This window comes from Platichthys flesus, chromosome 11 (assembly GCF_949316205.1).
Source record: "Platichthys flesus chromosome 11, fPlaFle2.1, whole genome shotgun sequence".
Classification (NCBI taxonomy): domain Eukaryota; kingdom Metazoa; phylum Chordata; class Actinopteri; order Pleuronectiformes; family Pleuronectidae; genus Platichthys; species Platichthys flesus.
Window position 1 is genome coordinate 23,995,415 of NC_084955.1, and position 15,795 is coordinate 24,011,209.

At 40.9% G+C, this 15,795-nt stretch overlaps 2 protein-coding genes across 2 annotated transcripts; both read left to right on the forward strand.

Annotated features, from left to right (window-relative positions):
* The first annotated feature begins 4,032 nt into the window (after nt 1–4,032).
* Nucleotides 4,033–9,470, forward strand: tmem106ba (transmembrane protein 106Ba). The gene is made up of 8 exons (XM_062399596.1): nt 4,033–4,187; nt 5,688–5,880; nt 6,645–6,708; nt 6,847–7,006; nt 7,776–7,916; nt 8,367–8,416; nt 8,504–8,557; nt 8,822–9,470. The coding sequence occupies exons 2-8, from the start codon at nt 5,700–5,702 to the stop codon at nt 8,940–8,942; spliced, it is 771 nt and encodes a 256-aa protein (XP_062255580.1). The 5' UTR covers nt 4,033–4,187; nt 5,688–5,699; the 3' UTR covers nt 8,943–9,470.
* Nucleotides 9,471–12,998: 3,528 nt separating this feature from the next.
* Nucleotides 12,999–15,769, forward strand: seraf (Schwann cell-specific EGF-like repeat autocrine factor). Its single transcript, XM_062399752.1, has 5 exons — nt 12,999–13,337; nt 14,148–14,243; nt 14,518–14,622; nt 14,998–15,093; nt 15,444–15,769. The coding sequence occupies exons 1-5, from the start codon at nt 13,124–13,126 to the stop codon at nt 15,554–15,556; spliced, it is 624 nt and encodes a 207-aa protein (XP_062255736.1). The 5' UTR covers nt 12,999–13,123; the 3' UTR covers nt 15,557–15,769.
* The last annotated feature ends 26 nt before the right edge of the window (nt 15,770–15,795 follow it).

Sequence of the window (15,795 nt, forward strand, 5' to 3'; positions counted from 1 at the left end):
GTGCAGGCGCACGCCCGATTTCTTTCATCCTTTTATCAACGCTCGCTTCTTCCCTTCTGCCGCGTAAAATGTTTGGTAAGTCCTGTGCAGAAATAAATCCTCCTCCTTCTGAGTCTGACCATGATGAATCCCTGTTAAATTGTGTTATATATGCAATTTTTATGTTGTCTCTGTTGGGTGTGTGTATTCCTACTGAGAATCCATTTCAAAATAGAAAAGATGTTGTGCTGTGTAATCCCACTTTATGATAATTACCAGGATGATGCTACGCTGGCTGTATTCTTGAAGGCAGACAAACACCCGTGATGAATGATATTTATGTTGCCAGCAGCCAAGGCAGAGTCAGACTTCTTTATTTATTTTAACATATGATTACTGTTATTACTTTTATATGAGATCAGAAAAATTGTGTCAATTACAGTTGTACCTTTAACTGCATTTGAGCAGTTTGTACAAAGCAGTGTGTTGCAATTCACTTAAGAGGCTGTTATTCTGGGATTCAAGAGAGAGACTGATATGTGATCGCCTCTCAATGAAGCTCAGTAATTTCTAATCACGTCGAATAAGCTCGGTGGTATTTGGTATTATACGTTTGATCATGTCTAATAACTCAAGTGGCCCTTTGCTGCACTGCTGTAAATTGCTGTAATGTACCATGAGACGCTTGTCAATTTAAATATAAAGTGGATTCTCTCGTGAGCCACGGGAAGAAAACAGCAGCAGGAATTCAAGAGCAGAAATCCAGGAAGATTCATTTCTCTTTCACATATTACAAAATCTGAATATCCTCCACTTCACCTCTGCAATATGGAGTTTTACACATTCCCTGTGAAGCCATGCCTCCGGTTTGAAGTGCTGACACCTGAAGTAGGCTGACGTGTCCTCGCCAGTCACTCCCTGTTATCGTGAACACACAGGCAGCTTCCTCACACAGCAGACTGGACCAGCGCTGCCACTTCTTTTAACCTCCCTCCTCAGACTGGAGCTGAGGTGTTTTCATGCGTCTGCCTCACCGCGATTCAAACTGAATTAGTCCTCTCTGTGTACTACAACCCATGCACTGGTGCTGTGAGTTGCACAGACAGGCTGGGGGGGGGGGGGGCGGCAGAGTACTGCGTGAATAAGCAGGACAGGAAGCGAACCAATTTGCCCACAGGCAAGAATGAAGTCTATAACAAGGACGTTGACATTGTGCATTTTCTAGGGTTGGATTCTCTGGCAGGTGGAGGGATCCAATGTCTTCACTAGGACGTCTGTCTTCTCTAAAGCAAGTGGCAGTTTGGTCTGTTGTTAGAATGTGATGCAAACCAACTGCAAGAAACAATAACAACACACAAAGTGTTGTGGTTTTCAGGAGAGACTCAAATACTCTGCCTCTTTATGCAGATATGTGCCAAACTTTAATGGATTCATTCTTGGCCAATGTCCCATCCTTTATGCAAAACCATTTGGTATTGTTTGTGTAATCCTGCTGAAAAACAACACAAAAAAACAACAACCCACAACAAGGTAGAAATAGGTGAAAAGTCCATTCCAACAAGAACTGGAATTTCCACCAGAGCAAAGCGACAGCACAGTCGACCCTGTTTGCTTCACACATCAGGAAATGGAAACCAACATTTTAAAAACCTGAGTGTTAAGAAAGATTAACAAAACAGGAAAACTTTCCCACAATGGTTCAGATCAGATCACAGACAACAAAGTGAAGGTCTCCTTCAGATGCTGCAATCCGAGCTCTGAACAATGGCTGGTAACTTTCCAGATTGCAGAGTAACAAATCCAGCACCACCCGCTTGGACGTAGCTCATGGTAATTTCCAGCCCAGTAAATAATTGAAGAGGAAGTGCTCCGATCCCAAAGCCTTGAATCAACGGCAGCGGATCTGCACCCTCAGTCTTTTGGAGGACACACATTCCGCTTCGCTCACTGTTCACTTAAGGAAATTCACAGTATATATAGGTCATAAAACATCTAGAAAACACTGTGAGTGCACCTAATTAAAAACATATTTTCCTCCAAAGTAGCAAAGCCCTATTTAAGGGGATCTTCAGGCACACGGTTGATGTGTGTCATTTAGCGCTGGCATTGAAAACAAACCTGCTGCCGATGCCAAGTTAGTCATTGTTAAAACCAACCACCGTCAAAAAGCACTTGCTATTTATTTCTGGCACATTTTTTAATGTCCCCGTCAGATGGTCGCTGCACAAGGCGCCTTGAAAGGACTCATAAATGAGTTTAACAATCACAGTAAAAGTATGGAGAAAAAATACAAAACACACAATATCCTTGGTCCTAAATATTTAAGCAAGATCCAGCTGGCACTCCAAACAAACACTAATTGATATTTGCCAGTGTTTCCCTGACCCGGGTCAGTGTTCAGGCATTACAGGTTATTGCTTCAATTAGCTTTTTTCTAAGTGTACTTCTCCCTCGGCTTGCCAGGCCATGCATTATTCAGAGTGGCTGCTCTGACACACGGAGATTAAACCGACTGAAATAAATCTATTATTGCTATAATTTGATGTTGCCTTGTCGTCGAGAGGATTCTCTGGCTCGGTGCTGCTGAGTGAGACCCTCACACGTGGCACCACACTGCCACCATCTGGCTGCTGGAGAGCACATGGATATTACTATTGTCTACCACTTTCTAAAGTTTCCCAGTGTGTTGGGTCTTTATCTCTTTCTGCGACAAATTCCAGGAAGTTGAGACAGCATTAAACAACCAAAAACAAAAAGCAGGTATGGTACCATGTGGGGGGAGGAGACCATATATTTAATTGCAAATTTGATCTGTGGAAGTCTTCAAAAAGCAACTAAAAACTTGTTTATTCAAAATGACCTCTGTCTGGTGTCCTACTGTTTAGTTTCCCAACTGTGTGTTTACCTTTAGCCACTGTGATTGTGTGAAGCACTTTGTGCCTTTGATCTGTGAAATTAGCTTTATCAAATAAATATTTACTTGGTCTACTGCAGAACAAGTGCATTTACCTTCCTGGAGTAATTTCTGACTCAAATATAAACATATCCAAATATTTCACTGTAATATTTTACTTGAGATGAGATATTAAAGTGAGAAAAATACCCTTGTCCCTAAACGTTGGTTTAAAGTAGTGAGAGCAAAACCAGTAACTGTCCAAACAAAATGTTAGCTACTCTGTTTAGACGCCAGTGGTTTAATCCTCTGGGACAGTTTCCACAGAGGAGCGTCTGTTTTGACCAGTGTAATCTAATAACATGGCAAATTCTTGCTGATTAATGGTGACAATGGCAGCGGTTGTGGGAAAACTTGGACACAGCAGGAGCTTCTCTGACATCTGTCTGTCAGCTGAGGAGATTTTTCCAGGAAGTGCCACCAACACACATCATGAATGGTCTGGATCCCAGTATGTGGGACAGTGTTTTCCAGCTCTGTCCATTTGCTCTGAGGAGAAGAACTAAAACTGTTTTAATTGTATATTCAATATCTACTATACAGTTATAAATGTCTTTTCTTATTTATGATGCTGTCCTGACGCCAGTGGCCTTAAAACGTAATATTTCAATTTTTTAAGTACTTGAAGTGAGACCACCTAAATTGTATGGCTTTTTTCGGGCTAACAAGTACTTTTATATTTGATAAATTAAGTGCATTTATCTGGTTGTACTTTTATTGATTTTGAGGACAGGACTTGTACTTGTATTTTTACTATAAGTAGTAAAAGAAGGGACTCTGCCTAACTGGTACTTTTACTTTACTTCAGTAAAGCATCTTTTATCTGATTGCACTTTTCACCAGAGTAAAGTTTAGAATTTTGCAGCTTTAGTAGTATTTTTTACTCAAGTAGAAGTACTTCTACAGTATTGAATCAGGAGGGTACATGTTGTGCTCAGTGTGATGTCATACCACTGTGTTATCTTGAACACTAGTGTGTTGCTGTAACATTACACAGTGTGTGTGTGTGTGTGTGTCTGTGTCTGCTGACTGTGTTGTAACATTATACAGTGAATGTGTGTGTCAGTGTGTGTGTCAGTGTGCGTGTCAGTGATGTTGAGCTGGAGTCTGGACGCCACCGGCCTCCCCTCCGACACCAGCCCGTCCAATGAGCAGCGGAGGGGGCGGCGGCTTCAGTCCTCACGGGAGAAAGAACCATAACAAAGCGGTGGCGACGACCCGAATGGAAACAGAGACGAACTGAAGGATAAAACAGGTGAGATGTTAAATAAAGATAAAGACAATCGAGATGAACAGTAGAGCTGTTTGTTGCTTCACGCGCTGCAGAACGATCTGATCTGCGAACAGCCTCCGATGATTCATGTCAAATCCAGATTAAAAATGCCGGATTAACCCTGGAAACACTTCTCAGAGGATAGTATAATAATAGAATAAACAAATGCATCGTTCGTTGGTGGTCATGGAGGCAGCGAGCGGGATGTTGTGGTCGTGTTCCCCCGGCCGGGACGTCGTGTTCCCGGCTGAGGCTCAGCAGCAGCATGGCGGTCTGAGCTGCTGTTATCCGTGTTGTGTTCACGGACACGACACAGACAGATCCGGCTCCTGCTCCGTCTGTGCTTTCACAGACACTGTCTGTATTACCTGTGTGTTCGTCTGCTAACACTGTGTAGTGTTAGCTGTTAGCATGAGCTGCTGCAGGGGCCTAACACCCAGTACCACCACCACCAGCACCAGCAGGGATTCAGAATAATCCATCACCACTGCAAGTCATGCACTCATGATCCTATTACTGCAGAAGTGCCTGAGTATCATCAGTAATATGCAGTTAATGTGTTTTAAATTATTCATTATTGCATCTGAAAAGTGTGAGTCACTGTAGTAGAAGTACACCAAAACGCAATAATCTGCAACCAGTTGTCATAGTAGTAGGTTCATGAGAAGTTTTTACAGGATTAAGAAATACAGTATTTTCCATAGAAATGTGGTAGAGTAAAGTACAAGTACCTCAAGAAAGTATATCAGTACTTGAGTACAAGTAAATGAAGGTTTAATGAATAAAACAATTATTCCATTAAGATTAATTTACTGTTGATTGACTGATCAGAGAATCATTGCAGTGCTACATATGTATACCAAATATATTTCAAGCTAAACTAAAAGTATTTTGTATGATGAACAGCCCATTTCAGAATAGTCCATATTATTACATTATGATTACTTATATATCAATGTGTACCTCACTCTCATTCTGCATATACATTGGGCAGCTTGTGAATCTATGTAACAGTATTATAAACATTTGTCCGTTTTTTAAGACTTATTGGTATTTATTATATACATTTTATTTATATTGACGAATATTATGATGATAGAAGAGATGTGATAATCAATTCACCATATTCACTTTTTATTCCAATCAGTTTAACTAGAAAACATGCATTTGAAGGATACTACACAAGTACAAGGATAACAGCTTAGAGAAATTAAGCATCAGTTGAATTCTATCATCTATTCCTCAGCCCACTTACAGGTTCAATAGAGTTATGACAGAATTATGGACGAGGTATAACAGGGGGTGCTTTCAGGTCTTGCAGAGTGCACCACACAGTTGATTAGTTTCCTGGCATCTGTCCAGGTCCAGTTTTACGTTCAAATGGCTGCCTGGTATGTGATTGGTCAGCACGCCCTTCTGCACCTCTGCCCCGGCTCCTCTCTCTTCCTCTCTACTCACGCCATCTTTTCGTGTTGTGCACAGACAGCTGCAGAAATGGGCAAGTCCCAGTCACACTTGGCCAAACACAAGGGCGAGAGTCAGGACGCGCTGACCAATGCCGGCGAGGAGGAGGACGGCAAAAATGGAGACGTGTCTCAGTTCCCCTACGTGGAGTTCACCGGGCGGGACAGCGTGACCTGCCCCACGTGTCAGGGCACTGGCAGAATCCCACGAGGTAAAACCTTCTAGATGTGAGCAGTTCACGTCTGATCTAGTCTATCACAAGCTCAAAAACGTTCTGACAAACAATCAAACAACAAATCTCTTCCCTGAGGCTTCTTATCTTTACTTTCTCTCTAACTGCTGTAACGTGGCAAACCTCCCTGCTGTGGGATAAGAAGCCATCTTATCTTTCAACCACTATCAGTTTTAAGACTATATGAAGAGCTCTGCGCTTTAAAAAACCCTCTGATTCACTCTAAAGATTCTGTGACATGAGGATAGAAAACTACAAGACACATGTTTATACGTAAAAAACCAGTGTCAGAGTGTGCTTCTTTATAATGAAGGTATTTCAAGAGGCAAAATATCTCCTGTAATAAGTGTTAGCAAGTTAAAGTTTCATTTGTACAAGTGTAGAAGCCTCTAAGAAGCTGTTTAATGTATATCAGTGCATGTATCTCCAAATATAAAACTGTGCTACAATGTCTACAAAGCTATTTACAAATCACAGAAAATAAATCATAATAACAAGCAAAAGGAAAAAGAGGTGTTTTCCAAACTTTAAAGATAAAGTTAAAATATTAAATATTAAACCTCTATTGACCTTTATCTTGAGTCTACACCTTCTTCTTTTGTTCTGCTGTAGTACTGGTGTTACAAATCATCAAGCCCAGAATCTGATTCATCAATGCACAAAGTGGTTAAGAATAAACCATTGATAAAAATGATCTCCGATAGTAAAGTGACAGCTTCTCTTTCTTTGAAACAACTCCACAGGTCAAGAGAATCAGCTGGTGGCTCTGATTCCGTACAGCGACCAGAGGCTCCGGCCAAGCAGGACGTAAGTCAGCTCTCACTGTCCCTTTCCACAGATATACCGTGTGAGCCGTCTGTGTGATGAAACTGCTTGAGCACACAGTAGCTTGTCAGACTTTGAGGTCATCAGCTGGTTTCAGGTTCTGTTTCCTCTGTCCCGTAGAAAACGATATGTCACAATATCCGTGGCTCTCTGCCTGCTGCTGTCAGGTCTGGCTGTTTTCTTCCTCTTCCCTCGCTCCATTGATGTTTCCTACGTGGGCGTGAAGTCTGCCTACGTCTCCTATGACCAGGACAAGCGGATCGTCTATCTCAACATTACAGTAAGATTGTGTAGTTTTACAACACAATGCTGCATTTCATTGGGATCGCAATAAACTAAACTCAGGGCTTGAGACTGATGGTTTCCCACTTCCTGGAGAGAATTTGTATTTATTTAAAACCCTTTATTTTACGCTTAGCAAATGACAAGCTAACCCAAGCGCTGACCACTGACTACAACCATGTTCAGGTGCATAACAAGTCACAGCTTGCTGACGGGTCCTTGCATATATGTTTAACTGGTTAAAACAAAACCATATTCTGTAAATAAAGATGGGCAACGCATGTCCATTTCCTCGAAATGTACAAAAATGAAGCCAAAACATCCAGGACCTGGGTGCTGCCATCTTGTGCTTCTGATGTAATTCAGAACCTGTGGTGTGGAGTAGTGATGGTGGTGTGAAGGTGTTGGGGTCCGACATGTGTTCAACCGATGGCGAGTCAATTTCAGCTGAATTTTTCATCATGTTTTTACATGATCAAATTATTTAAAAGCTTAAAGTTTCCCTTGTGGATTCATGGAGAGATTATACAGAGTGAAAGTTGGACTTAGATTACCTCAATGAACATAAACATGACTGAAGATGAATAATAATGTTAGTCTGTGTCTTCTACATGTGTATTTAAGCCTCTGTTTGAAGACCAGGTCATCAAATTAAGTCAAAACGTGATAATAATGTCAGTGTTGTGTCTATAGCTTGTTTCTGCTTCCCACGTTCATCCTTCTATTCTACTGCCAGAGTCTTAAACCTTATTTCCCTCTTTACACAGAACACTTTGAACATCACCAATAACAACTACTACGCCATCTCTGTGACCAACATCACGGCACAAGTGCAGTTCTCCAAGACGGTGATCGGCAAGGCCAAGTTCAGCAACAGCACGTTGATCATTCCACTGGATGAACAGCAGGTGGGTTGAAACACTTTTTACTACACACACACACACACAAACACAAACACACACAATGAAAACTGATTATTTCTGTCTCAGTTACATGGAACCGAAGGAAGTAAACGTCTGATCCACAGAAACATATGACTGCTTCTTGTGAAACCCACACAGCAGCTCGTTGTTACACAAAACCAAGCAAACCTCGTCCCACTCAACTCAGACTGTAAATGAATATGACATTTCTATAAAATCCAGACTTCAAACAGATTTTTTAAAGATCATTAAAGCCTCCAACTCCTAAAGAATTTTCACGTTGCAAATCCTGTTACCATCACTCATTACTTCCAATTGATTTAACAGAATTCAACAAAAAACAAAACTGAGTTCGAGTTTTGTGATATTTTGATTAAATGTTTAATATGTTGGTATTTTTCTCATTCGAATGCTTGATAAATTGTCTCCTTGCAGATCGACTACACAGTCCCAACCACCATTGCTGATGAGATGAGTTATATGTTGTAAGTAGTTTTACATAAATAATTACTATTGAATCTTTTCACGATTTGAATGATGATCATTTTTAATCTTAATCTCTGTTCTTACAGTGACTACTGCACTATGCCGACCATTAAAGTGCACAACATAGTGGTCATGATGCAGTAAGTATAACGTTTTAAATTAGGTTTTGTGAGTGAGGTGGTCTTTGCTGACTCACACCACATCTTCCCACCAAGTCTCCTGGTAGTTTTTTGTGTAATCTTGCTAACAAACACACAAACAGGCAGTGGTGAAAATACTACATAGCCTCCTATTCATAAACCAAGAGTTAAACCGACTAAAGAGACAATCTTCCTCAACGACTCAGCACATCTCCCTCTGTTGTTTTTCTGTTCACTAGTTTGACTGTGTGGTTGTTTTTTCAGGGTGACAGTGACGACCACGTATTTCGGCCACGCGGAGCAGGTCTCCCAGGAGATGTACCAGTATGTGGACTGCGGTGGGAACACCACCTCCTTGCACGGGCATGTGCAGGTCTACCAATAAGGGCAAGCGAGAGAGACCCCCGGTGTCACACACTTCTGTATGTAACTCAGCTCCTCGGAGACTGACTGGGACGACTTCCATGTAGGAGATTCTTGCACAGTGTCAACGGATTACAGGACAGCATCATATCATTTCTTAAATTTGTCCCAGTGGCTCATCCATTTTTAAATTCCCAACCACTTCTTGTTTTCCCCATCCGCACGTCAGATATGATGTTGAGAGGAGGTATCGTGTGTTACTTTTCAAACCGGCTGTCAAGGCCAGAGTTGTTCAGGATTCACCTGGAGGGTTGTCCTCATCTTCCACCCTGGTGCTCGCACCGTGGAGCGATATAATTTGATATTCACATCAGTGGAGGGAACTCCAGTGGTTTCAGATCTGATTGCACTTTAGACCCATTCCTTATCTACAGAGAGTAATACGAATGTTGAATGAATGGGACAGGAATGCTGTGATTGTTTTTCGCCCACTTATATTCTCAGCCCCCTTTTGATAAAGAATACAATAACTATGATGTGAGAGGGTGAGAGGGACTCAACTTTTTTTTGGGGGGGGGGGGGGGGCTAAGTATAGAACCCTGCCCTCTTTTCATTCCTTCCTGTTGCGGTTTTATCTCTTTCCTTTGCAGTACAATTAAATTCTTGGTATTGTAATAGTGCAGTATGTATGAGGTGTCGTCTTTATCATTCGTTTTTCCTTTAGTTTCAGCTTGTGTACAGGTCTAACATGCAGTACCGCTACTACAAACAGTAATAGCTGTTATTTTTATTTTTAAGAGGGTAATTTAAAAGCAAATATGACAACTGTAACAGCTGACATCAGCACATTTACATTCAAGTAAAAAAAACACGTTTATTTTTAAAAGGGAGGATATTTTCAATCTCATAGGAAATGTGGGAGCATGACAGTGGATGATTAAATAGATGAAAGTGTAAATATGAAATATGTGCTTTCCTTCTGGTTTGCTTTAAAAAAAACTTTTAGAGCTGTGTTCGGTCTGGTAATAACTTTTCCCAAGTTTTAAATTGGTTTCCTTGCTGTATTAATCCAATCTGAATCTCTTAGCTGATCGTATTTTGTGTTGAGTGCTGGTTTTTAATTCATGGCTTCTTTCTGTCACTTTGATAACGTGGTGTTATTTGGATGGGCTGATGATTTAAATGGTTTAATGACTTCTACTGACAGAAGATGTCTGTAGCTCTGTTACGCTGAACACTTCTATTGCACTTCTGTCTGTGCTGGGAGAGGGATCCCTCACATGTGGTTCCCTCCATCAAAGTTGCTGGTCTGAGTTATCACACTGGTTATACTGGCAGTTAATATGATTTCTAGTCAGCGTTAGAAAACTGTAACCGTAGCTTCAAACCCTGCCTGATGTTTCATAACAGACGCTGTAGATGTTAAAAACGTATTGTTTCTGCTTAACATCACCTCAATGTTTTTCTTCTTCTTAATGCATGAAGCTGAAAATAAAATCATGATCCACTGTCGGCCTTCTCAGTTTCTTGTGTGTGCTTATAATATTGTCTTTAAACATTGGGTGGCGCCGAGAGCTCCACTAAATTACAATATCATTCACGTCCTGCTGAAGAGCTGAAAACTGAGAGTTCAAAGTCATTTCACTGTTGTTTAAATATATAATTACATATCCGTCAGATAATTACAATAATTATGAATAAACAATTTAATCCGGGTTTATGAGCTCACTTTTTTACATAAAATCTAGAATTTAAAAGCAACTACAGTTGTGTAATTGTCATGATATTAAAAAGCAGAATCTGAAATGCAGTGCAGTAAAGTAAAGCAATAACTACAAATTAGTCCAAATACTTGAAAATACTAATTGACTTACTGTATTTAATTACTTTCCACAAATACCAGACGGTGATAGGGGACCAATTATCAGAGGGACAAAGAGACATTAACTAGGTAATATCAGATAACTTGCTCTGGACTAAATTGTTGAATAAATAGACACAACACCAACTGGCCAACAACAACCACTGACTCACCACTAGAGGGCAATACATTCCTCTAACTCCAGTGCATTAGCATCAAGAAACCATTCTTATTATCTAGTGATGTAATCCAGTAAATATCCACACACTGATGAGCCAAATCTGATTTTGTTAAGACTTTTCATTTAATTATATTAAAAACCAGTTAGACCTTTCTTTCATAGCTTCTAAAAGACACACCATACATCATCACACACTACACATTACAACATGATGTTCCCAAATCTATATTTTATATATATATATATATTTTATGTCTTGCTCGAGCTAAAAGCACACAACGTTTCCTCTGTGATCACATCTGCTGGACTCATTAAAGCTCCAGTTCACTTCCTCTCTAAAGGATCCAGGTCAGTGGTTTGGACCGGAGAAATAAAAATACACACAAGTACAAAAAAAAACACCACATACACAACCACTGAGAAAACGTTTCTGTCCATATCTTGAGGAAGGTATTTCACTCTCTGTATTTCAAGTTCCACACCATGCACATTATTTCGATAAAGATTGTATTGTATGAGACTATGATGCATGTAATTTGTAATTGACATTCACAAATATTTTACATTGAAACTATTTTTTGCACTTTTTGTTGTTTATAAATATGATAGTATTCTGTTTCCCTGCTTCCCTCCCTTGTCATTTGTTTTGGATCTACACTGAGAAGTTGCAGAGTCGGTCCATCTCCGTCCAAGCTGCCTGGAAAGTTAGTTTCAAGCTTCGTCTCACGGCCAAGACTAGACACAACAAACCAGTTCATCCCTCTGCTTGTTTGTGTGCTGCACTCAATCCAACAGATTGAACTGTTTCTGTTATTCCGGCCTCTGAAGCTGCTTCTCTGCAGCAGTGTCTCACGATGAAAGAGCCGTAGAAGTGATTTGAAGTCTTGCCTAATGGAAGTTAGAAGTTAAAGGATGATGCTGTTTGGATGAACTTGTCTTTGTACATGATGGCACATTAGTAGCTCTGGAAAAATTCGTATGGAAAACCACTTTGCTTCCAGCCCCTGGGTTTAACTGGAGAGAGGCTCTGGGAGAAGACAGCCACATCCGCTGCTGGTCGGGTTGTGTTTTTGCCATTAAAGCAGAACTTCCCCTCACCCCACAGTTCATATAGGCCCAGAACCTCCTAGAACCATGTAAAAGGAAATGGCTTTTGCACATGTGCACGCTATATGAACACATGTCCTAAACCACTTACTGAATAGAATACACTGCCACGTGATTTCATGCTGCTCGTTATGGATAAATAAATAATTCTGATTTCAAGAAATTCATCTAAAAACCTGTCAAATAAAAACCAGAATAATCTGCACAAATACATAAACGAAAATATTAATAAAGACTCTATATTAAAATATTTTGAAACTTGACATGAAGACAGTGAACAAGAGTGAGGTGAAATATCTGTCAACTCTCAATAATATTTAATATGAGCAGGTTATGAGTAGTACACTGAAAAAATAGCCAACTTTGCCTTTGATAAAAAACATACATATAATAAATGTAATTCCATTTAATTATACTTGTTCATATCTTGTGTGGAAATCAAATTGATAGTTAATAATGATAAATAAAGGACCTGTAATGTAAGATCTTGAATAGTTTTCAAAAGGCTGTTTTGCTAAGTTTCGACTATTTTAGCCGAAGCTAAGTTTAATAAATATAAACTTGAACAGTAGCTTCCTCATGTGTTTAAATCAGTGTCGTAAGTTTATTATTTAAACTTTATGAAACTTTTTTTGTACCAGTGGCCTGTCACCATCACATTCTAAATAAAACACTGAATTAAGAGCTGTAGCTAGCTAACCGTTAGCTTAGCTGCTAAAGCTAGCGTTAGCACTTTGTAGCATGTACAACTTGTGTTTTTAATAACCTGTGATAAATGTTTGAGAACAGGGGGCCATGTTTACACCTCCCTCCACTTCCTCCATCACCTCCTCCACCTCCACCACCACAGGACACTGTTCCCGCCCCGCCTCACCGGTGGCTCCCCCCGGCTCTGACCTGCCGGTGTCGCCCTTTCCCCGCCTGAAGCAGCCGGGTCGACGTGGAGAAGGCTCGGTCCTTTCTCTTCCACCTCCCTCCTCTCGCCGTCTGTCTCTCCCTCTCTCTCCCTCCTCTCTCTTCCTCTTCCTCTCTCCCCGGCTCGGACACCTCCATCATGGGCTCAGTGGGTCTCGGCGGGCCGCTCCTCCTCCTCCTGGCCCTGGCCGGTGCGTGCTCCGCGGGCTCGGACGCTCCGCGGGGAGTCGCGCTCGGCTTCGTGTTCGACCCCAAAGCGAGGTGCGAGCCTCCGTGCGAACACGCCGGGGTCTGCATCCGCAACAACACGTGCTTCTGCTCCAGAGGGTACGAGGGGGAGACCTGCCAGTTCGGTGAGGATTCACATCTAATGCATTTATTTATAATGTTATTTAAAAACATAATTCTGAATGTGACCCCTGTGCTGTTAGAAATACTGTGATATAGTGTAAAACTTAATTATTCTGTAGGTGTAACTGTTTTACTTTGTTTGTCAGGAGAATTTAGATTTAGGAATAGTACAGAAACAACTTTTTGAGTTTATATTCCATCTCTTGTAGAGTAACTTTATTTGTAGACTATAAAACGTGAGAGTGCATGAAACAGATTATCAATCCTGATTATTCCTTAATTGTTTTGTATGGAATTTCCAGGTGGATTGTTTGACTTATTAATTGTCCAAAATTCAGAAAATGTTCAGTTTATAACCACATATAACAAAGAGAAGAAGCAATTCATGTTATTTGAGAAGCTGGATACAGCAAATGTTTTGCTTGAAATTGACTGAAAGACGTGATTATCAATTCAGTGTTTAATACATTTTAATAGGTGACTAATCCCTTTAGTTCTGCATCATATGCTTCCAACTTAAAGTCTGTTTTAATGCAACATACATCAGTTTACTGCTAAATTACATCACATCAGGTCAAACCTGTCTCTACCTTGATATGAAAATAATAATTAAAAGACATAAAAAGACTTTTCAGCATAAAACTTGTGTTCGTCACTAAACCTTTTGCAGAATCAGCCAAAATATTAAGTTATTTTGCAACTGATGCTTTTTTTTAAATGTCATAAATTCTCTGTGACTGAAACTCCCCCCCCCCCCACATCCGACTCTAACCAGCAGTGTAAATATCCCTTGTGTTTTTGTATGACTGCAGCCAACTGTTATCCCAAATGTAAGAATGGGGGGGACTGTCTTCGCCCTGGAAAATGCAGATGTCCTCCAGGATTCGGAGGAAGATACTGTCACAAAGGTAAGAAGGTTTATCAGGAGTGAATGAAACAGAGGTTGTGTGATTTGGACGTTTTCATGGATTCATTCTCAATCCATCATGAATTAACTTGAAAGTATTTCTGTCTTCCTTGTGATACGACAGATATTGCTTCATTTAAGGGCTCTCAAGTCAAACAAGGACCAATTTCTAATCAAAGGATTTGTTAAATATGAAGTGAATCCTGCTTAAAGACACTTGAGTCTATTATCGACCTCCCTGCTGACGGGTGTGATCCGTGTTTGTCTTTGTGCAGTGACGTGTGATGGAGGATGCTGGAACGGAGGGGAGTGCACCGCCGTCAACGGAGTGGCCAAGTGCATCTGCCCCTCGAGCTGGAGCGGCTCCAAATGCCAAGAGGGTCTGTTTATATCCGTATCTAATTACCCCGTTAACGCAGAGGGTCAAAGTGTCTGAATGGAGCCTGTGTCTCAGCTGCAGCTCCTCGTCAGAATGAGACCACTCACACATTTCCATTCTATCTGTGGTAACGGTTATTAATGGCATTTTATAGCCTATTCATGATGATCAAGACGTTTTGGGAGGTAAATTAAATTCAGCTATGCAAATATACAACATCTTGATGAAAGCAGAACATTCACCGAACACAATTCTGTCCCAACTCTATATTACATAGTGATCTAATGAGGTTTCAGCGTTCATCTTCATCGGTATCAGACTCAAACTTGGTTCCTGACATGCTGAGAATGTCTCTTGTCATTTCCTTCCCCTGCAGCAAGTTGTCCTCAAGGCTGCAGGAACGGGGGAATCTGTGTGGCCCCTGGAATCTGCAGCTGTCCGGAGGGATGGCTGGGCGGTGCCTGCCACACTGGTGAGTTCAAACTGGTCCCACACATCAATGAGCTATTTTCTATATCTTCCTCCTCGCCACCTGTTCAACCTCATTTCCGTTTGTTCATACATTCTTCAGATCCACATATGGCTCTAACTGACTGAGAAGGATAATACTTATTACTGAAGAGGCAAATATAAATTCTCATGTGTTTATTTAAGGAAGTTTGAGTCAGAGATTTCCAGATGTGACCAAAGCCAGACATGGAAACACGTCTCGACTCTGTGGCCAGTTTCTGGATTTGCGATGTCAGGATTTACATCCCTTGTAGACTTCTCAGGGTTTTACAAGTGATTTACACCTTTTGTTCTGTTTCCTCTTGTCTACAGCCGTGTGCACGAAGCCCTGCCTGAACGGAGGGAAGTGTATTTCTCCTGAAAAGTGCCGCTGTCGCCCGCCGTACTCTGGCCCTCGCTGCGAGGAGAGGAAGAAGTTACACTAGTGGGACTTGGCCGGGGGTCGAAGGTCAACGGGGCCCAATCAGGGACTCTGTGGTTTAAGCTGCAAAATTGTAGTTTTTACATTTCCTTTTAAACCGTGTGATATGTAATTCTTTTTTTTTTTATCCTAAACTCCAAGTCTGTGTTTTGTTCTTGTTTTTGCAAACATGTTATTTACTTTACTGTGATTTGTGACATTAAACTAATAAAATAGTTATCGCACAAATCATTGAAGTCTCTT

Bases quoted from the DNA above. Each gene is read 5' to 3' on its own strand.
- seraf (XM_062399752.1), top strand. From the start codon at position 13,124: ATGGGCTCAGTGGGTCTCGGCGGGCCGCTCCTCCTCCTCCTGGCCCTG. The intron at 14,244-14,517 runs GTAAGAAGGTTT...GTCTTTGTGCAG, and splicing joins AGGAAGATACTGTCACAAAG to TGACGTGTGATGGAGGATGC. The intron at 14,623-14,997 runs GTCTGTTTATAT...CTTCCCCTGCAG, and splicing joins CGGCTCCAAATGCCAAGAGG to CAAGTTGTCCTCAAGGCTGC.
- tmem106ba (XM_062399596.1), top strand. From the start codon at position 5,700: ATGGGCAAGTCCCAGTCACACTTGGCCAAACACAAGGGCGAGAGTCAG. The intron at 5,881-6,644 runs GTAAAACCTTCT...ACAACTCCACAG, and splicing joins CACTGGCAGAATCCCACGAG to GTCAAGAGAATCAGCTGGTG. The intron at 6,709-6,846 runs GTAAGTCAGCTC...TCTGTCCCGTAG, and splicing joins AGGCTCCGGCCAAGCAGGAC to AAAACGATATGTCACAATAT.